The 21,275-nt window shown below is 46.3% G+C and overlaps 1 protein-coding gene across 3 annotated transcripts in view; it reads right to left on the reverse strand.

Annotated features, from left to right (window-relative positions):
• The window catches only part of Ptk2b (protein tyrosine kinase 2 beta), a 137,144-nt gene that overhangs the window by 21,465 nt on the left and 94,404 nt on the right, over nucleotides 1-21,275 (reverse strand). For all 3 annotated transcript variants that reach the window (XM_008828147.3, XM_008828146.3, XM_029561142.1), the window contains exons 3-13: nucleotides 15,031-15,209; nucleotides 14,430-14,517; nucleotides 13,016-13,095; nucleotides 4,335-4,397; nucleotides 4,074-4,128; nucleotides 3,487-3,627; nucleotides 3,123-3,197; nucleotides 2,449-2,550; nucleotides 1,387-1,504; nucleotides 843-882; nucleotides 427-473 (exon numbers count right to left, since the gene is read on the reverse strand). In XM_008828147.3, coding sequence (XP_008826369.1) covers nucleotides 427-473; nucleotides 843-882; nucleotides 1,387-1,504; nucleotides 2,449-2,550; nucleotides 3,123-3,197; nucleotides 3,487-3,627; nucleotides 4,074-4,128; nucleotides 4,335-4,397; nucleotides 13,016-13,095; nucleotides 14,430-14,517; nucleotides 15,031-15,209 — 988 coding nt within the window. The remainder of the gene's footprint in view (nucleotides 1-426; nucleotides 474-842; nucleotides 883-1,386; nucleotides 1,505-2,448; nucleotides 2,551-3,122; nucleotides 3,198-3,486; nucleotides 3,628-4,073; nucleotides 4,129-4,334; nucleotides 4,398-13,015; nucleotides 13,096-14,429; nucleotides 14,518-15,030; nucleotides 15,210-21,275) is intronic.

A 21,275-nucleotide genomic window follows, 5' to 3' on the forward strand; every position in this document is an offset into this window, starting at 1 on the left:
GGACACTGAGTGAAAAAACCAAAAAAAAAAAAAAAAAAAAAAAAAAAAAAAAGAGGAGTCTCCCCCCCCCCACCAGGTGACTATGCAGTGACGATGCAAACCTGGAAGAGAATCCGCAGGCACCATCTTAGACTTGTCCCAGAGTTGGGAGGAATAAATGTTTGTTTTTGAGTCTCTTGCTCTATACCTTACATTTTGATGGCACCACTCAGGCTGATGAAGATGAACACAGCGCCATGGTACAGGCTATCCAATGCACGTTTGCTGTTGCAATCAATGCTATTTTTAAGGTGTCACTAAGAAGTGATAGGACAGGTGATTTTCTGTAACTTGGAGGGAAGGGTTGGCCGTGGCAGGAGGGGAGGAGAGGTGATGAGCACAGGACTGGGGCTGGGCAGGGGCAGAGGGTACAGCAGGCATTCGTACCTATGCTGCAGCTTTCGGAAAGATGGGACCGCCGAGCCTCCAGGTCTCTGCAGGAGAAGGTGAGAGGGCAGAACGTGGCTGACCTCACAGTCCAGCCACGCTCCCCTCAGACAGCCTCACTCCATCCCATCCACCCACCCAGCACTGGCTTCATCTCCCAAAGCAAACAGGGCCGGCAGTGTATAACCCAGGACTCCAGAGGGCAAGGGGAAAAGGGCAGCAGACTCTTCCCCGGGATAGCACCAGGGAATATTTTTGTGATTGTGTCCTGGGAAGGAACACGCACCCTGCAGAAAGGCTGAGACTCAAGCGTTCTCTCAGAAACAAGGGAGGCGGGGGTTCCCTGCATGTTCATCCCTCCCCAAACTATGTAGTCCGAGATTAGGGGCCCTCCCTGGCCTCTGTCTTGTACTCACAGTGTGGGGATCTGAGGCAGGCTGTTCCTCTTCTCACCATCTGGGGGGAAAGTGGAGGAATTGGGGGGGGGGTTGGAACCAGCAACACAGGGGCTCCAGTGGATGGGGACAGAATACTGCTTCTAAGCTTCTCCCTCAGCACCATGGTGGAAACTACTCAGGTCTTGGGCTGTAACTGGAATCCTCCTTAAAGTTTCCTCCTGGCAGTATCACATGCCCCGGCCCACCGAGTTTCCTGACTGGACCCCAAAGTAAGGTCACACACAGGAGAGACCAGTCTTGTGCTAGTAAAGGCTCTGATATGCCAGGGGCTGCAAACACAGCCCCTCTAGAAGCTGGCTTCCATGTATCCCTGACTAGCAGGGCTAGGGGTGAGCCAGCAGGAACCCAGGCCTGCAGCTGACCATCTAGAATGGACCCAACACCTCCTCACACTTCTGAAACTCCTTACACATCTAAAACCTTTGCCTTCTCTTAGGGGTCAATGACTGAGCTTCCCTCTGCCATCCTGCTCTGGGCCACACTGCCTCCAAGGGGAACCTACCTTTTTTGGGATGCATGATGAGAGAGCCTTTATGTTCTCCCTGGAGCCTACAGTAGCCATCAATGAGGTCTGCCATGTTCTCAGCCTCTGCCAGGGACGAGGTTTTGATGGACAAGGACTGCAGAGAAGGGGCCAGCCAAGGTGAGGAGGCAGAGCCTCGGCTAGGCTAGAGTCTACCCCACAGGGAGGAAGAAGAGGCTGCAGGATCCATGGATTCTATGGGAATCCACCCACACTTTTCTGGGTGTGCTGCTCATATTTTTAGAGATAGCCACTAGGGGGCACACTGGCCCATCCAGCCAGCCGGCCATCCCACTGGCTACCCAGAGCTCTTTATCGCAAAGCCAGGTCTGGGTCTAGCTTATTCAGCTCTCTGAGCTGACAGCGCAATGCCTCGTCGCTTACCAGTGCTCAGCATGTACAGGCAGCCACAGAAGTGGGAAGAGGGTGAGAGGAGAGAGACAAACACGCAGCAGTCCAAGGTCTCTCCCATATCTCCAACCAGACAAAGCCCCCGTGCCCTCAGGTCTTGATTTCTGAGTCGCTGCTGACTGCTGAATGTTAGACTTCTGATACGAACCTGATTTTCAGTTACCTTCACCTGCCCTAAAACTTTCCCTACGTGTTTCCTGGCAGGCAAATGATACTTTTGTTTCCCAAATCTCCTTAGAACTATTACCCTAGAGCCTTGCTTGGACACTGGGTACAGTTTTTTTTTTTCTTTAAAAAAATTTAAATCACATTTTAATTTATTTATTTTGGGGAGGAAGAGGGGGTGAATTGCTTGTCACAGCATGCATATGGAGGTCAGAGGACAATTTGTAGGAGTCAGTTCTCTCCTTCCATCACATGAGTCCCAGGAATTGAACTCAGGTCATCAGGGTTGGAAGCACATGCTTTTATCCACTGAGCTATCTTGCCATCCCCAGCACAGTTTTCTTAACAAGATCCTTCACACAGAGAAACCCTAGCCCCATAACCTGCCTTGGACAGGTTGACCTGAATAAGTCCCAACTTCAGGGACACCCACACAGAGCTCCCAGATCCCCAAGAGATGCTCACCTGGGGGGCACCTTCGATGCCCAGCTGCAGGACCGCCTGGCCCTCCTCCAGTGGGAGGCACCTGATAGACTTGATCTGCTTGAACTCAGCCAGACAGGTGGGCTGTGGAAGAGTTAGGGAGACCTGAAGACCACCCCACCCCAGGATAGGGGTGAGGATGAGGGAAAAGGAATCTCTTTTGAGGGTAGACAGAGTAAAGCTAGAAAGACCATCTTGGAAGCTCAAGACCCTCCCACTGCAGAAGAAAGAAAACTAGGCTGCAGAGAAAGTCAAGATTTGCTCAAGGTCATATGTCAAGGTCATATGCCAAAATGATGGTACAGCCAGAACTGGACCCAGGTGATCAGACTTTGAGGGGATCGCTGACTCATTTTTGCCAGTGAAAGAGAAAATCTTCTCTCCGAGCCACAAGAACAACAACAGCATTCTTCCCTCATCCCTCAACCCACACCGTGCAGCAGCATCATGGCAAATAATGAACTGTCTAACCCATACTTCTGTCCCCAGATCTTCTCAACAAAACACACTGAGGGCCTTGGCTCACAGAGACTCTGCTCTGAGCAATCAGGAGAATGAGAGCTGATGGGAGACAGCACAGTGGGGAGAGAAAGGGGAAGACCTCTGAGCTAGAGCTGAGCGAGGCTCAACGTAGGGCTCTCTCTTCAGCTCTCTACCTTTGTCTCTTGACTTGTCAGCTGGCGGATGCCCTTGGGGCCAATGACCAGGTCCACAGTAATGTTCCACCCTTGCTGGAATAAACGGAGAGAGTGGACTGCTTCTTCATGCTGGCCACCTCTATTTAGAAACTTTAAGACATCTCATTAAGCTAGACACAGACCAGTCTCCAGCCCGCCCACCTCACCCCAGACAACTCACCTCTGTCCATCACTCCCTGCATCACCCACCTCCCAGATCCTGAGACAGCATTCAACTTCCTCCTTCCTCTCTATTTCCATCTGGTTGACCCCCTCCCACCCGGGAATCCCTTGAGAGAGGACTGTAGGGCAGGCAGGGAGAGGGTACAAGAGCAGGCCTTACAATGAGTTCACAGCGATAGGTCTCCTGGTCGATGTTGGCAAAGCCTGCGAGAGTGTTGAAGAACTTCATGACGCACTCTTCCTCCCGGAGCGAGGCATACTGCTGGAAGGTCTGCTGAATCATCTTCCTGAATTGCTTGGGCTGAGAAGAGGTTGGGTAGAGCCAAGCCCTGTCCCCCTGAGCTCAGGTTCCTATATCAGGTCTCGCAGAAAGGCTATCTACTGTTGCAGTATGGTACCAGGGTACCTGCCATAAGGACCTCTAGATTTGTTCCCTATAGCTCACCCTATCTCCAGGGAAGCTCACCCTACCTGAGGTGGGAGAGGTGGCATCCCAGGGCTCAGGTCATGATGTGAACCAGCCTCAAAGGCCGGCTTGAACCAGGCACATCTTATCCTGATTCCAAGCCCCAGAAGGGCCCACCATGTACATTAGCTGTCCTATGACAATAGATGCATGGCCCAAAGCATGCATCCCCCCCCTCCCCCGGCTTCTCTGAGGCTCCCAAGGCCAATCCCTCTAACTCTAGTAGTGAGAAACAGCACCAAGCAGGGCTTACTGGGCTCCACACCATCTGGTTTCCTCACCTTTAAGTTCTCCTGCATCTGCTTTGGGAAAAACAGGTCCAGACCCACTTCCTTCCTGAAAGAAGGAAACAGAGGCAGCAGCTGGTACCCACCTCTTTCCCGTCCTGGATGTCTGACCAACCAGGAGGAGGTCAGAGGGCTTGGGGACTGGGAAGATGGCCCTGAGGGCTCTGGGCTGGGCATGATGGAAGACTGGTAAGAAGGAAAAGGAGGCACTGGAGAAGGAGGGGAGGAGGAGGCAGTGCCTGACTCGGAACTTACTCCAGGAGCTCAAAGTTGGACTTTTTGTCAAGTGCATTGTGAGGCATGTCCTTGAAGAATCTCCTGTAGAGAGAGGGAGACAATTCATGGAGGGGTGGCTGACAGTGGAGGGTGAAACCCTTCCAGTGGGGCCCTGATGTCCGTGTGTTGGCCTACAAGCCCTCTTCCCCTACAGATGCAGGGATCATGGAGGAGGCAGGCAAATTAGAAAAGTGATAAAACGTGATATTTATGAAACGGATGAAAAGAAACCCCACACACTTCATTCCTATGAGACACCAGTCTTGTGCTTTGGGACTTCGGGCCTTGGATTGTACAGTTATCTAACAGTGAGAAGATAGCAGCTCTGTCACCATCTCTAAATACAAACAACCCTCGGGCCAGCAAGATGGCTCAGGGGGTAAGGGTACCTGCCTCCAAAAGCCTGATAATCTGAGCTTGATTCCAGGGTCCACCTGGCAGAAGATGAGAACCTACTCCCACAAGTTGTCCTCTGACCTCCACAGAACATGACACGTGCATGACACACACACGTACACACACATACACGTGCACACACACACACATTGTTTGAAAACAAACAACCCAGGGCAGCCAACACTCACCCTCTCTTGTCCACTGATCTCCACACAGATCATGACACGTGTGTATGTATACATGCACACACACGCACATATAAACACACGTGCAAACATGTGCACACACATGCACACATGCACACACACACACACACACTGTTTAACAACAAACAACCCAAGGCAGTCAACACTCACCCTCTCTCTCAGCCCAGGAACACCACCTCCCCATGGGGAGGGTACTCACTTTATAATTTCTGATTTACTTATTTGCCATTTTCTCAATTCTGTATGTGCACATGTTTGTATTTCCTGATAAATAATTAACTGTAGTACATATAAAACTTCAGAATTAATGAAAGAAAAGGAAAATAATTCCTAATCCTACTGCCAGATGTAAAATTAATTAGTATTTTATTCATTTATTCATATTATTAAATTTAATTCTTCCAAAAATATGTTTTGATGAAGATTCTTACATACTGTAAGATGTCACATGACATTTGGTCAACAATGGGCCACATATTCATGATGGTCCTGTAAGATGACAGCACCCAGTATGTTACAGCCATCCGAGCTTGTGTGAGCACTCTGTGATGTTCACACAACAAGCTCACCTAATGATGCCTTTCTCAGAACGTGTTTCCATCAAGTCATGTGTCTATTTTATAATAATATATGCTATATATTACGACTATATACAATAACATGATTACATTATACACAATGACAGTACATGGTATAATATAAATTATAATAATAATTTGTTTGTGGCTGAGATGGAATAGTCAATGTCCCCAGGTGCGGCAGCCGCCCTTCCCTGTCAGGACCACTGTGTCTGGTAATTTTATCAGCTAGTGTACACATTGTCCTATTCTTGATCTTATAATAGCCATCAGGGTCCTTTTAACTCAGATGCCCTCAAATGCCTGGAAACAGTTCTATATTAACACTGCCAGCAGAGAGAGGCAGGTACCTTATGATGTCAAAGCCATGAACTCAGCTGTGCTTAGAAAACAGGAAGTTTGGGGCTAGAGAGATGGCTCAGCAGTTAAAAGCATTGGCTGTTTTTTCAGAGGACCCAGCCGTCTGTAACTCTAGTTCCAGGGGATCTGACACCCTCTTCTGGCCTCCATGGGCATGGTATGGCACAGGTACACTTACATACATGCAGGTAAAAGAGTCATACACATAAAATAAAAATATCAAAAAATTTAAAATATATAGTTATCTCTTAATGAATAATAATCTTAACTTTAGAAAAACAGATGCTCTGGAAAAATCTGAATGGAGCTGCCCTATTAATGAGGCCATCTCTTGTTAAGCGAATTTCAGGTAATTTTAGGAAGATTTTTTTCTTCCCCTCCCCTGCATGTTCCCAACATTCTGTATTGAACTAATACAGAGTTCAATGATCTGTTTTGCATGAAAAAAATTAAAGCAGCCTGTGTCACAAGTCCAATGGTAGTGTGAACCTTCTGGGGCCATTGCTATGAGGAGGCCCACACCACTGCTGTGCATTTACCTCACAGACCATCCTCCTCATGTTACAAATTTGACAAGAAGGGGATCTCTCTGATTCCCTGGAATTATGGAGACTGAGTTTAATTCCTTTCTTAGATGTCATATGTATGAAGGGATTTTCTTATCATGACCTTCCCTGAACATTTATCATTCCCCTTCTTCCCTCCCATCCCCAAGACAGAGACAGACACAAAGACACACACACACACACACACACACACACACACACACACATCAGGCCATCACCCTCAATTGCTTCCATTGTTTGACATGGAAGAGAAAAAGTGACACAATGTCAGAGCGGGAATGCAGAGTCCAGACCTGGGGGGAGCACACACTGAGACTGGGGCGGGGGTAGCACCACACACTGAGACCGGGGGGAGCACACACTGAGACCAGGCAAGCCCAACGAGTCTGAAATACCACAGGCTGGATCGGGGAGGCAGAAGCTTAAAGCGCTCTTACGTTATCCTGCTAGAATCAAGAACATGCACATTTAGCTGAGCACTGAGGGTGGGGACACACCACGGTGGTCAGGGACTACTACTGGATTCTAGTTAAGAATATTGAAATATATTTCTATTCTGTCTTCCAGGAAAGACACAGATAGAAGGTCTTAAAAGATGTCAAATAAAACGCTTGAAGGAAACCAGGAAATGGAGTGAAGAATGACTATGCCTTGGAATCTCAGCAGATAGGAGATGGCCACAAGTCTGAGGCCAGCCTTGGCTACGTAGTGTATTCCAGGTATGCCTGGACTGCAGAATGAAATCCTGTCTCAAAATTAAAATCAAGTTTAAAAAAATGTATAGACCTATAGCTGCACTGCGGCCTCTTCCGTCAGGGTACGTTAGGTCTTCCTGGCTGCCCAGTGTGTGGACTTGAAGTCTTCATCTAAAGCGTAATTTATGAAGTGAAAACATTTGCCAGAAAAGAGAGGCCGTGTTCATTAGATCAATAAGTTTTAAAAACCACTAATGTAAGGAAAACCAATATTGTCAATACTCATTTTACTAAGAATCAGAAGCCAATTTCAGTGCTTTTCTCCTCATGCTTGTAAGACTGGTAAATATAAGATCATAGCATGAACACAGAATTCAGCAAAGATGATGTTCACGGGCTAAGCACAATCCATGTGTACGGCCTTCTGACTGTCCAACTCAGAGTCCTCAGTGGAGGCAGCTTGGCACCACTCCAGCCTAAAGCCCTTAGCAGTGTGTGGAGGTGTTATGGTTATCACATGTGTAATAAGGGGGTGCTGTTGGCATCTAGGTAGAGACCAAGGGTGCTGCCCCACGTCTTACATCTCACAGTGCACACAGGAAGGCCTCACCCTGACAAGGATTTGGCCAGCATCAAATATCATCGTGCTGAGCTTGGGGAGCCTGGGGAACTTGAATCAAAGAGAGAACTTAAGAAACTAAGAATGCTAGCTCTCCCTTCCCCCACTTCTCTCTGCTGGGTGACAGAGCAGTGTCCAGAAAGGAGATCTGACTCTATGCAGGGCAGGTCTGCAGACTTGGAAATCAGAAAACTGGAGCAGGGGGAGCTTCGGTTACGGGACATACATAAGGAGCCTGTCCAGGGCACCTCAACATGCACCAAGGGGTGCCTGCAGTTAAGTTCCCCAAGGTCAGCTTTAAAATATTCCCAGGTCAGTGCTACCTGCTTCCCAAACAAGCTCAGAGCATGCCTGCACAGGGCTGGGTCTAGACAGTGTGGCTGTCTGCACTTCCTGCTAGACTGAGTGAGCTACAATGTGTGCCTTACATAACTGCACACACTGGCTTGCTGCACACTTGTGTCATACTAACAGCACAAATGTTGGAAGGGGACCAAAGAGGATTTTAGCCCTTTCTGAGTCATCAAGTCATTGAAATTGAGTTCTTACATACCAGGGGAAAACAGAATTAATCTGAAGTCAAGGATCTGACAGACTTCACAAGCTATCATGTGGAAAACTACCATGGGCAGAGGAAGGGGGACAGAAAAGACTTCAAGATGGAGAAGCACTTGGGCTGGCTCAGTGAGAAGAGTGGGTGACCACATTCCTTAAATTGATACTTCCCAGGCCTACTTTAAGATTTCTGATGCACACAGGGGTGGGCAAGTGGCACTAAGTTAGGAAGTTCACGAAGATGCCTGAATAAGATGCACACACCCCACCCTCTTAACGTCCACTCAGTGTTACAGTCAAGATGAGGAATTAGTAGGGTGACTACAAATAATAACTGCACTCATTCAAAAAGCAAGAGGAAAAAGTTCTGAATGGTCTGAATTATACATGCCAATAAACATGCACAAGTACTAAGTGTCAATCAAAACCAAAACGTAAAAACTTTATCAGGCTGGATTTGAGACTTATAATAAAGGAATTCTATAGATGAGTGTGTTTAAACAGCAAATGTTAAGGGAGGGGGGGTTGATCCAGATGTGGCGGCACACATCTGTGATCCCAGAACTTTGGAGGTGGAGGCAGGATGGGGTCATTCTCAGCTCTGTAGGATGTTTGAGACCAGCCTAGCCTACACAAAAATGAAAACACAGGCTTTGTTCAATGGAAGAATGAACACGTTTTTTAGAATGGTGAAGGAAGCAGTGAATAGGAAAATATGGCAAAAGGAAGCTTAGCGCTCCAAGCTGTCCCAGTCTCCTGACTGCAGCTTTCGTAGCTCACGCCCTCCGTCCCCGGTGGTCTTTTTCTCCCATGCACTGCAGACTGAACCAGCCATACCATCACCATTGACCTAGGTGCTTAATAACTGCTGTACCACAATCCGTGTGTTGCCAATATTTGGAGCAATTGAACATCACTGAGAAGTTGTGGAGGACAAGTCACTATCACTGATTTGAGACTGCTCTCCCCGGAGACCCTGTGTGGAGCCGCCATCTATCAGTGCACGGGAGCACCTGTTATAGAGCAGCTAAAGATGCGCCCGCTTGTAGCACCCTCTAGTGACGGCTGAGTCTCCCCACCTGAGCCTGCAATTCTGAGTAATAAACACCAAGAGGCAACAGGCTGTAGGCACGTGAGGGCTTATGACTGATAACCCCACTAAAGACCAAATAAAATAAAGACATACATGCAAAATCCAGTTGGTTGTGCTTTTCTTGAGAAATTAACTTGTTACCAACATTTATAAGGTAACCACGGAGTCAAATTCCTTTTGAAGCAAATCAAGTTGAGTATTCTTTCTCTAATCTTCATCTTTACTTATCAGTTTCTACCTAACAAGTCCTGGGTTATACAGTCATGACTTTTTGGCTCAGAAAGTTCTGGGGCTGTGCTGGGGCTGGGCAATATTCCTTGTAGGCTCAAGTCAAGGAGGATAAGTTATTTGGTTCTGACTAGTTTCTAACCAAAAGCCTATGAATTTAACATTTTAATTTACAGTAGGGTACTTGATGAAGTCATATATTTGGCATCTACAAAGCACCCATAATAAATCAATAAAGATCAGTTAGCCAGCTTTTCACCTATATGGCACTCTGGGAAAGGCAAAACCATGGTCATGATAAAAAGATCAGAAGTGGCTGGGTGGGGAGAGATGAACAGGTGGCGATCGCTGCTCAAGGCAGTGAGACAACTTTGTGTGGTGTTGCAACAGTAGACATCTGCATCTGTCCAAACCCACAGACCATGTAACACAAGTGAGTCACGGTGTCAACTCTGGACTTTGGGTAACAACAGTGCACCTGTGTATGGGGGAGTTCATCAGCCATAGCAATTACACCACTCTGGCAGGGGATGCTAACAACAGAGGAGACTGTGCCTGTGCAGGGGTCTCTGAGAAATCTCAGTGCCCTCTCAGTTTTGCTACGAACCTAAAACTTCTCTAATAACATTTAAAAATGAATAAACAGACCTTGAAGTCTGGCTCACTGGTAAAGCACTTGTCCAGCATTTGTGAAGCCCTGAGTTGGATCCCAGCACCACAAAAATAATTAAGAGTAAAAAGAAAAAGTATGAGTTCAATGAATAAACAAATATTAATTGTAAGACATTCTGCTCCTGACGCTGTTCTAAGGACTTTAAACACATTGACCCATCACTCTTCCTCACAGCACTGCAAGGTCGTTACTATTATTACCATCTCCATTTTAAAGATGAAGAAATTAAGGCACAGAGAGATTAAGTGACTTGTCAAGAGCAGCACAGAAAGTGAGACCCCAAGATGCCTGTCCAAGCACCCCACTTCAGACTGCTCAGTCTTCCCTTCAGCCCAATTCCCCTCACCAGGAATCTAATCCTGAGGTTTAGTGTCACCAATGTCCTATCTAATGTACACCTCACACTTGTTCTTTAAGCCAGGGAAAGAGATGTTATATTTTCTCCTGGTGATGTCATTTATCTGTAGGCAGGTTATACAATCCATGATTTTGGTAGAACAAGGGACTATTACTGGTGATTTTCAGCAAGACTCCACAGAGCCCTAGAAGATTCTGCCTTGGGGCCTGATTTTCGGAAATGTGTCATACTTAGTGAGAAATAGTGGCACACTGATTCTAAACATCCCCTCACGCCATCATCATGGAAAACCTTGTATTCTATCCTTTCCATTGGAAAATTACTGGGTCTGGAAATCTGTTAGGGTTATGGAGCTGCTTTCTAGTTCCTCCCTAGCTCCTGCCCCTAAATGGTCAATGATAAGACAGCAAGCATCGGCCCAACTCTGTTCCTCAGGCTCAGAACATGTGAAGCAGTGTGTCACTTCATGAAACAAGAGTGAGTTTGGAGACAACCCTGAGGTGATCAGGAAACAGACCTCAGCAGACTATGCACTCCTGATTGGACTGTCTTCAGAAAGCCACGTCAGATACCTCTCTGGTTTTTCAACTCATTGGGACCATTCCTGGTACCTGAGTCACAGCCAATAACAGTTAGGGGCTGACCAAACAGTGAAAGGACATGCGATCATACATTAATGTATCTTCTCTGAGCCACTGTTTTACTAAGCAATGACTGTTGGGCAGGTGACTTCTTAGACTTTCAAAACACCACAGTCTTCGGGTGAGCCCCACAAACACAAAGGTAAGTAAAACCACTTTTCGGAATTGTCCTGTTTCAAGAGGAAGCCTGTAGGCTGTGATATAGGTTCCAGGACTTTGGCGATCTTAGAAGACAGATAAGGGAACACATAACCATCTTCCCTGATCCCCCAGCTCTGAGCTCAGGATCACTGGTGGACCCTAACAGTAGACCCTAATGGGCCCTAGCTTGTTAAGACCAACCACCACCTACCAGAAGGCCACGAGAAGCCCAAAGGGCTGTCCTTGACAGGTCAACAGCCCCAGATCAAAGTGGAACCCTCACCTTCTCATCACACACTTCCTATCACTGATCCCTTCAGTGCGCGCTCTCTCTCCCCCCCGACCTCTTTCTCTCTCTTGCTCTCTCTTTCTCACCCCAGTTCTGCAGAAGTGGCAACAGAGTTCTAGTCCAAATTAACTTGAATGCTAATTCCCCCCAAATGACATATTGGGCCAACCAGAAATAACCTTTGGCCATGGTTTCCATAGCAATGGTCTTGAAAGTCTTCCTAGCAACTCTGATGAATCTAACTGCATTTAAATCACCTAGGAAGCTGGTGATTCCTAGGTGATTTACTACACCTTCTGAGGTCCCACCCAGGTCTACCAGGCTTTGGGTCGAGGATGAGGGCTGGGAATTCCTACTCTATCTCCCAGGTGACCATGTTGTTACACGGATGGGGCACAGAGCAGGGGAGGGAGGTAGAGAGACAAGTGAGGGTGTGGCCTGAGTCAAGACCAGGCTAAGAATACAGGTTTAGCCACAGGGCCCTCTTCTGTCCCAAATGGCAACGGTACCCCAACCAACAAGAGTAAGGGCTTAGCTTTTTAGACGGTCACTCTAATGATGTCCTTCTAATAACGTCATTCTAACGATATCATCAGCCTGCCATTATAATGGTAACAGTTTTCACTATCATTTCCTGTGATTCTCCAGTTAATGCTTTTCCTTACGCTGGTCTGGAAAACCCAGATCCCTGCCCAGGCCCTAACTATTCTCTGCCAGTTGAAGTTTTTGCTTCCTTTCAAGAACAGTTCAAATTCTTTCTTCCTCATGCTCTTAGGCAAGACTAGTGTCTCCTGGTGGATGACTGTTTGAAAGCTATTCATTCTGCCACAGAGCATGATTATCTATACACGGTGTCACCTCCAAGCACTGTGAGTGTGAAGGGATGACTAGATGATGTGCACCTATCTATTGGAACTGGGAATGTGGCAAGTGGGCAGCCCAGGCGGAGATCCTTCCTTTTGACCAGTCCTGGGACCCAGGCTGCTGCTCCAGAATCATTTCTGAGTTGCTGAGTGATGGCAGTAGTGATGGATAGATGTGAGAGGCAGGCAGCTCAGAGGCATGGCAGGAGCAGACCAAGGCAGTGGAGAAGACCAGGCAGAGTAGGAGCCTGTCCTTCTCCCTTGTCTATACTGGAGACCAGACGATGAACATTCCAGGCCATCAGCCTCCTGTCCTTCCCTTCCCAGCTCTCACGTGCCCACTTACTTCCTCAGCCAGCACAGAGCCAGCGCTGTGCTCTTCCGCTTTGGGCCACCTACCTGAGCTCCAGACAGCCTAGCTGCAGAGCCATGCCTTCACTGACCTTGCTGGCATAGCGTTGCATGTAGTCATTCCGGAGCTGGTGGAAGAAAGGTCAAGGGTCAGACTCATGCCCTCATTGCCTTTTCCTGAGCACAGGCCCCAGGAGGGAAACATACCAGTGCCTCCTGGACTCCCTCTCACGTGTGCCTTACTGTGGACAAATCTCCAGCTTCCTCTCTCCCATGCTCAATTTTGGAGAAAAGAAAACTGAAGGCAGGCCCGGTGGGTCAGGCCTGTAATCTCAGCTACTCTGGAAGCTGAAGCAGGGAGGATTGCAAGTTCAAGGTCTCCCTGGGCTATGTGAGTTCAAGACCAGTTTGAAAAACTTAATGAGACACTGCCTCAAAATAAAAAGAAGGCTGGGATTTAGTTTTGTGGAAGAGCACACCTAACATCTATGAATTCCCTCCCTAGTACTTCGAGGAAAGGAAGGAAGGAAGGAAGGAAGGAAGGAAGGAAGGAAGGAAGGAAGGAAGGAAGGAAGGAAGGAAGGAAGGAAGGGAGGGAAGGAAAGAGGGAGGGAGGGAGATGGGGAGGAAGAGAGGGAGGGAGGGAGGGAAAGGAAGAAAGAAAAAGAAATAAAGAAGGAAAGAAGGAAGGAAAGAAAGAAAGAAAGAAAGGAAAAGGTTGATTTGAGGAGAGTTAGTTATCTATACAAGGCTCTGCTGATACCAAATAGATGTCACTGAGCACAAGGAACATCTGGCTCATTACCTAGCAAACCAGGAGGTGGGTACAGGAGGGAGCTGAGACCAAGAAGAAACTGATGGTGGCTGTTTCATTGCCCCTGCTTTGGTGCTCACTCTGCAGGTGCTGTGCTGGGTACTTGTTTAGTCCAGTGGCATGTGAGAAAGGCAGACAGCTCAGGAGAACGCACTACACACTTTCAGAAATTTATGTTAACTGATGGATACCACACTGGTAGCTTGAAAGAGGTTATGATGGGAGCATTTACACCATGGGAATTGGCACGGGCACAAATCAGGATCAGTTCTTCCTTTAGCCAATTCACCAGTACGCGCCAATAATATCATTTGGTCCTTACAACAAGTTTATAAAGTATATCATCCCCATCTTACAGAAGAGGAAACAGTTTTACTCGGGTAAATGAGGTACCTGGAAATACCAGAATAGTTAGTGGCAGAACAGGACTGGAAACCAGGTATGTCAGACCCCAGTCTGTGAGCTAACCTGCTCTTTCTGGGTCACTAGCCAGGTTTCCTGGGCCACAGAGAAGCTCAAGAGGAGCTGGGAGCATCTGAAACAGCCTCAGAAGGAACTTTCTAGAAGCCTAGACTTCATTCATCTCCCCAAAGAGAATGGATGAGATTGACATTTAAAGTGCAGTAAGACACCAAAGGTGCTTCTCACCTGTTGGTAAAAATAAAGCAGCGTGGTCCTGTCTTCTTTCAGGCTCTCCATGAAGTCTTCAGGCAAGTAGCGGATTTGAAGGTCATACCTGCAACAAGACAGATTCTGGTTGATGATGGGAAACTGAATCTCCAGGAAGCAATCCCCATGGAGCCAAGCCACTCTACCCTTCGTGAGGCATGCCATGGCTGTCCATGAGGCTCCTGGCCACACATCCAGACCAGTTTCTTCTTTCCTTGCTTTGTACTGAGTGGAGGACCGTGCCAGACAGGTGCCCAGCAGGCACTGCTAGTCACAGCCAGCCCTGATTCTCTGTCTCCTCTCCCTCACGGACATTGTTTCCCTTAGTTCCCCAGACCAATCTTTGACCTGGGCTCTCCTTTCTTTCCTACCCTTTTCTCCCTTTCACCATGGCAATGAGCATCCAGTCTGCAGCTGTTCCTAGATACTGGCCTGGGATGGGGATTTGTTGCAAACCCAAGCTAGGTCTTAAAAAAATACTTGCACTGGACACTGTGGGAGGTCTAAGTTTAGACTGTCACTTAGATTTCTCTAGAAGCTCTGGGCTGGGGAATGCTCTAAGAAGGGGTACTATTCCTACCTCCATTCAGCCTCCACGTGTAGACACTCATATTTGTCCTGAACCTCGCCCACCGTCATCTGGGGATGCAGCCAGTGGATCTCATCTGACTTCATGTGCTTTAACCTCAGCCCATAGCACTCGGCCAGCTGGATGTTCGGCCCGATTCGCCCACTCAGCAGGATGGAGGTGATGATCTCCTAGGGGAGGAGAGGACCAAGACTCAGGGGTGTGCCTGCTGGGCTTTCCACAGACTCCATACACATCCCTCAACCCTGTGTGGGATTTGGTCTTAAGATTTTGTTTCTGATTCTCCAGTGTTCAGCACAAGACTTGGTACACAGTGTGTTCTATCGATGAATGAACAATTTGGCAAAATGAGACAGACACGGGGGAAGTGGGAGGAGGCAGCAGAAGTGAGGAAAGAGGCAGAGACAGAGAGCACAGATCAAACCAGTTAACACTGACTGAGCACCTGCCCTATGAAAAGCCCCCCTCTGAACGGTTTCCAATCCAGCCAGCAGGACTGAGTACCAGACCAGGCACCGCTAGGTCCTCAATACACATAACTGATAGGGAAGCAAGCAGGTGTCACCACCCTCGTAGAGCTGGTGAAGAAACCAACTCAGGGAAATAAGCTGGGATTGTGAGCTCTGGTTTGCGAGACTCAGGCACTATTCTAGGTCAAGCTGATTTAGGGCACAGTAAAGCCAGAGAGAACAGAAGGACAAAACCCTCATCAAGGGGCTGGGTGGCACAGTTCCACACAAAAAGCATGTTCTCAGGAAAGGAAGACTGATAAGACGCCCACCTTCTCGCTCTGGGTTCAGTGTTTGGTTTGGTTTTGGTTTTTTGTTGTGTTTCTGTCTTTAAGCATGCCACCTGCCCACAGCCTGCCTGATGCCACCACTTCCTGGCTCAGCCTCAGAGCCGGATTAACAGGAAGGCCAATTGTATGCTGCCTGGATGCCCATCAGTAAGACCCTGACTAGCTCCACAATCGCCCTGATGCCAGATTAGCTCATATTTCAATGAGTGAGCTGAGCCCACTCCTGACAGCACAGAGCTCTGTTAGGATATAGATTTAAAACCTCATAGTCACTGACACATCTGAGCCCAGAGTCTGCAGGCTAATGGAGGCTAATGCCACAAGAGAGGCTGACGTCCAGCCAGGGAAGAGGAGAGATGCTTCATTATTTAGATTGTTTTTTTTTTAAGCATGCCTCCCAAGAAGTTGTCTAATTTAGTAAGTGAAGTGCAATTAATTCCTTAATTGGAATTAGAATGCAGAGTGCTTCTTCTCCCCACTGGGAAAATATCAAGACTAATATTTAGGTAATGTTGGGTTGAAGGAATGCCGATTATGCATCAGCCTGGGCACTCGTGTATCTTGGTCCAGCAGCCCTCCTGCCAGGCATTTTCACTCCACAGAGCGAGAACCAGAAGATCCTCCACTATTAAAACTGCCTTTTCCACTAGGAAGGAAAACGCCCATCAGAGAAGCTGCCTACTCCTCCGTGAGATGCATGTGGGGAATGTGGCACAGAAGGCATCTTGGCGATCTAACAGATGAGCCGCCAGTCAGAAGTGAGGCTGGAAATGGGGATGTGAGCTGTGGTGCCCCTGGGGAGAGGGGTACGGAGAAGAACATTAGGTCCAAGTTGTGAAGCAGACAACTTTGTCACTGGAGACTCACATTTTGCTACTGACCTGCCAGGCTCTGTTCACTTGGTAATCCAGATATTTTACCCAGAATTCCTCATGCCCCAGTGATTCCCACCTGCAGTCCCCACCTCTGGTATTTAAATGTAGACATTTTCCCCTTCCCACACTGGAATCTAGAATGAGCGAGAAGCTCTTTCCCTCAGGAATAGAACCCCTATGTGGAACTGAAAACTCTAAAACACACACAAAGTAAGTTCCAGAGTGTAAGGACCCTCCGTGCACAGTGGCCACCTTTGGCAGTCATTGGCATGCTGTCAATCTGACCACATCTACGCCTCCCCCTCCTCCCTAACCACGACCCACTGCTATTTTTTCACCATCCTTCTTTTAAGAATATATGTATATAAGGGCTGGAGAGATGGCTCAGAGGTTAAGAACACTGCTTGTTCTTGCAGAAGACCCGGGTTTGAAGCCTAGCACCCACATGGCAGCTAACAACTGTCTATAACTCTAGTCCCAGGGGATCTGACAGCCTCTTCTGACCTCCGTGGGCATTGCATGACATGGGTGCACTTACCTACATGCAGGTAATACATGCATATACGTAAAATAAAAATAATGAATAAAAAAAATTTTTAAAGTTTTTTTTAAGCCACGTGTGGTGGTGCACGCCTTCAATCTCAGCGCTTGGGAGGCAGAGGCAGGCGGATCTTTGTGAGTTCAAGGCCAGCCTGGTCTACATAGTGAGTTCCAGGACAGCTGGCGCTATAGGGAGGCTGTCTCAAAAAGAACAAAAAAAAAAGTTTGTTTTTTTTTTTAAAAAAAGAATATATGTATATAAAATACATGCACATTAAAATGCACAAATCTTAACTGTAGTTTTTAAAATTATTTATTTTTATTTTAGGTGTATGGGTATTTTGCCTGCATGCAAATGTACCTCATGTATGCAATGCCCATGGAGCCCAAAAGAGGGTGTTGGATCTGCTGGAACTGGGGTTACAAATGGTTGTTAGCTGCCATGTGGGAGCTGGGAACCAAACCCAGGTTCTTGGCAAGAGCAACTAGTGTTCTTCAGTGCTGAGCCATCTCTCCAGCCTCTTAGCTGTATGATTTTGACACATAAATACACCCATGTAACCCACATACCAATTAAGATACAGCACTCTTTAAATCTCTAGAAAGTTCCCTGTATCAGTCGATCCTTGTGACCAACTCCCACTCCAAGCACCCATGCCCTGTTCTAGTTTCAGTGCGTTTTGCCCGTTCTACAATTTTGTACGAATGGAAAGCATGAAACCTGTTTTGGACAGTTTTTTTCACTCAGCACAATGTTTAACATTTACTCACACTCTTTCACATACTGGTACTTAATTTCTTTAAAATTTTTTTTTAATTTGCTTTTTTGAGCTAAGGTCTCATTATATAGCCCAGGCTTGTCTTAAACTTGCAATCTTCTGTATCGACCTCCTTGGGGCTGGACCTACAGGTATGGACCACTACATCCTGGCAGTGTTTCTTTCTCTTTTATTTTTTGGCCATGCTGGGAATTGAACCCAGAGTCTTGTATATGGTAGGCAAGTGCTTTACCACCGAGCCACATTCCCAGGCATCATTGTTTCTTTATGTGGATGGATGATACTCTAGTGCATAAACAAACTACACTATGTTCACTTGGTCTCCTACTCCTGGAAACCTTGGCTACTTCTGAGTATTATAAAATACTGAAAATTAATATAAAGCATTTCTGCATATAAAAAATACAATGGTATTTGCTTTTAGTTAGTCCTAAAGAATAGAATTACTGGCTCAGGGTGTCTTTAACTTTATTAGAAACTGCCAGGGCTAGAGAGATGGCTTAGTGGTTAAAAGTGTGTGCTGGTCTTGCAGAGGCCCAGTGTTAGGTTCCCAGCACCCATGCTGGGCAGCTCACAATTGACTATAAATCCAGATCCAGGGGATTCAGTGCCCTATTCTGGCCTCCAGAGGTGCTGCACGCATGCACGCGCGCGTGCACACGCACACACACACACACACACACACACACAAATTAAAAATAAAAAAAAACTTTCTTTTTAAAAGCTGCCAAGATCATTCCATTTTATATTTCTAGTATGACATGGATAGCTTGCTATAACACATCTCTGTTGACATTTGATGCTATTTTTTTAACAACCATTTTAGTAGGAGTGGTATGTGTGCATACACAAGTATATATGTAGATGCACATATATGCATATATGGAATCTCACTTGCTGTTAATTTGCATCTCCCTGAGGAAGAATGACATTTTCATGTGCCTCTTACACTTCATGTGCCTTGTTTGTTCAAATCTTTTGCCCATTTTAAAAAATTCTTTGCTCTCTGCATATTCCGCCCAGGTCTGTGGGCTTGTATTAATTTTCAGACAAGCATCTTTGGGTAGAGGTTTATTTACCAGAATTTTGTCTCATAGCCAATGCTTCCTGCACCCCAAGGCCCTACCCATCCCCAGGTCATGCAAATAATAAGCTTTGGGGTTTAAACTTTACTTTAGGTTTGTAATCCATCATGAATTAATGTTTCTGTATGGTGTAAGATAGGGATATAATTCAATTTTTTCATATAGATTTATAGTTGTTCAGTATTATTTACTGGCTTTTCTTTCCTAAATGAATTATTTCTCCATCTTTGTTAAAAATTTGTGGCCATGGGGCAGAAGAGATGCTCAGTGGTTCAGAGCATTGGCTGCTCTTGCAGAGGACCCAGGTTTGATTCCCAGCACCCACATGGAGGCTAACAACCATCAGTAACTCCAGCTCCAAGGGATCTTCTTCTGTCCTCCTCGGGGACTGCATGACATGGGTGCACTTACACACATTCAGGCAATACACTCATACACATAAAATAAAAATAATAAATAAGATATTTAAAAAATTGTGGCCACCTAAGTTTAGGTTTACTTCTAACTTCTCACTTTTGTTCATACTATGCCAATATCATATCTTTGCATTACTATAGCTTCAGATGAGATCTCGGCATTGAGTAGACTAAGTCTTCTTCCATTTCATCTCAAGACTGTTGAGCTGCTTAAGGACTTTGCATGTTCACACAAATTTTACAATTGGCTTTGCACTTTCTATTTTAACAGTCTGCAACATGATGGTGGAGAGTGTGTTCAATCTATAGCTTACTGGGGAGACTCGACATCTTGACAGCATTGCACCTTTCAACCCTTAAACATGGTATATCTCTCTGTTCAGTTCTTCTTTAGTTATTTTTAGTTATGTCTTATAGTTTTCACTGTGTAGGTGTTAGTCCTAAGCCATTTGTATATTTTGATGCTTTTGTAAATTGGGATTTTTTAAAAACAGTTTATATATTATTTTTATGTGTATGAATGTATTGCCTGCACGTACGAGTGCACCTGTGTCACGCAATGCTGCAGAGGTCAGAATAGGGCTTCAGATTCCCCTGGAACTGGAGTTAAAGATGGTTCATAGCCACCATGTGCTGGGTGCTGGGAATCGAACCCGGGTCTTCTGCAAGAGCAGTCAGTGCTCTTAACCGCTGAGCCATCTCTCCAGCCCCGTAAATTGGGATTTTCTCAGTTAATTTTTTAATCACTCTCTTTGTGATTTCCCCTCATCTTCTTGCTGCTCTGCCAGCCCCAACTTCTAACTTATGATGCCTCAACCTAATAAGGCTGCAGGTTCTGCTCCTCCTTCCACAGAAAAGCCTAAAACACGTGCGTGTCATTCTTCCCAGCTCATCTTTCCAAAGCTGTTCCTTTAAGTCCCTGCTCACTATGGCACCATCCGGTATCTTAGTGTTCACTTCCGAATTTGGTCCAGATTTATCAGTATTACCTTTAGGAAGTTGGTCTAGACAAGCTAGCCCACCATTTCTGAAGTCTGAAGTATTTTATGAACATCTCTGTGTTCCCTGAAAATCAGGGGAGGGAGGTTGGGGAACCAAGAGCTCCTTCTAAGTCACAGCTAGGCGGAAGGCAGCAAAACAATGTCAGAGTATGAGCCCAGTGCCAGACTTCAGCATGTCTATCCACCCACCACTCCCCAGCTCTCCGTCCTTGAACAACATATTGAAGGTCTCCAGATTCAGGTTTCCATCAAGAACTGGAAGAAATAACGGTGCCCGACTGGAATGGTTTTGTGAAGCTAAATTACCTAAAACTCTGGAACACTGCTTGGCTCAAGGTTAATACTTTTTTAAAAAAAGGAATTCGTTTCTAGCTAAGAGATGGAAGCAACTTAACGTCCCTCAATTGACAAGTGGATAATGAAAATGTGGTTCATTTATATGATAGAGTTTTACTCAGCAGTAAAGAAAGATGAAATCATGAAATTTGCAGGTAAATGGATGGAACTAGAAACTGTTATACTAAGGGAAGTAACACAGACTCAGAAAAAAAATCGACATATGTTCTCCCTCATATATGGATCCTAGAACCAAATCCTGATAACTGAGTATGTATCCAGACATAACTAAAGGAGCCAGGATAATGGAAAGGAAACAGGGGGGTAAAGGAAAAGAAAGAACCTGAAAGAACCGTAGGAAACAGGCCTTAATAAGGGAAATATGGATAAAAATTGGGTTAGTTT

The sequence above is a fragment of the Nannospalax galili genome, unplaced genomic scaffold (genome assembly GCF_000622305.1).
Source record: "Nannospalax galili isolate Female #2095 unplaced genomic scaffold, S.galili_v1.0 scaffold612, whole genome shotgun sequence".
NCBI classification, from domain to species: domain Eukaryota; kingdom Metazoa; phylum Chordata; class Mammalia; order Rodentia; family Spalacidae; genus Nannospalax; species Nannospalax galili.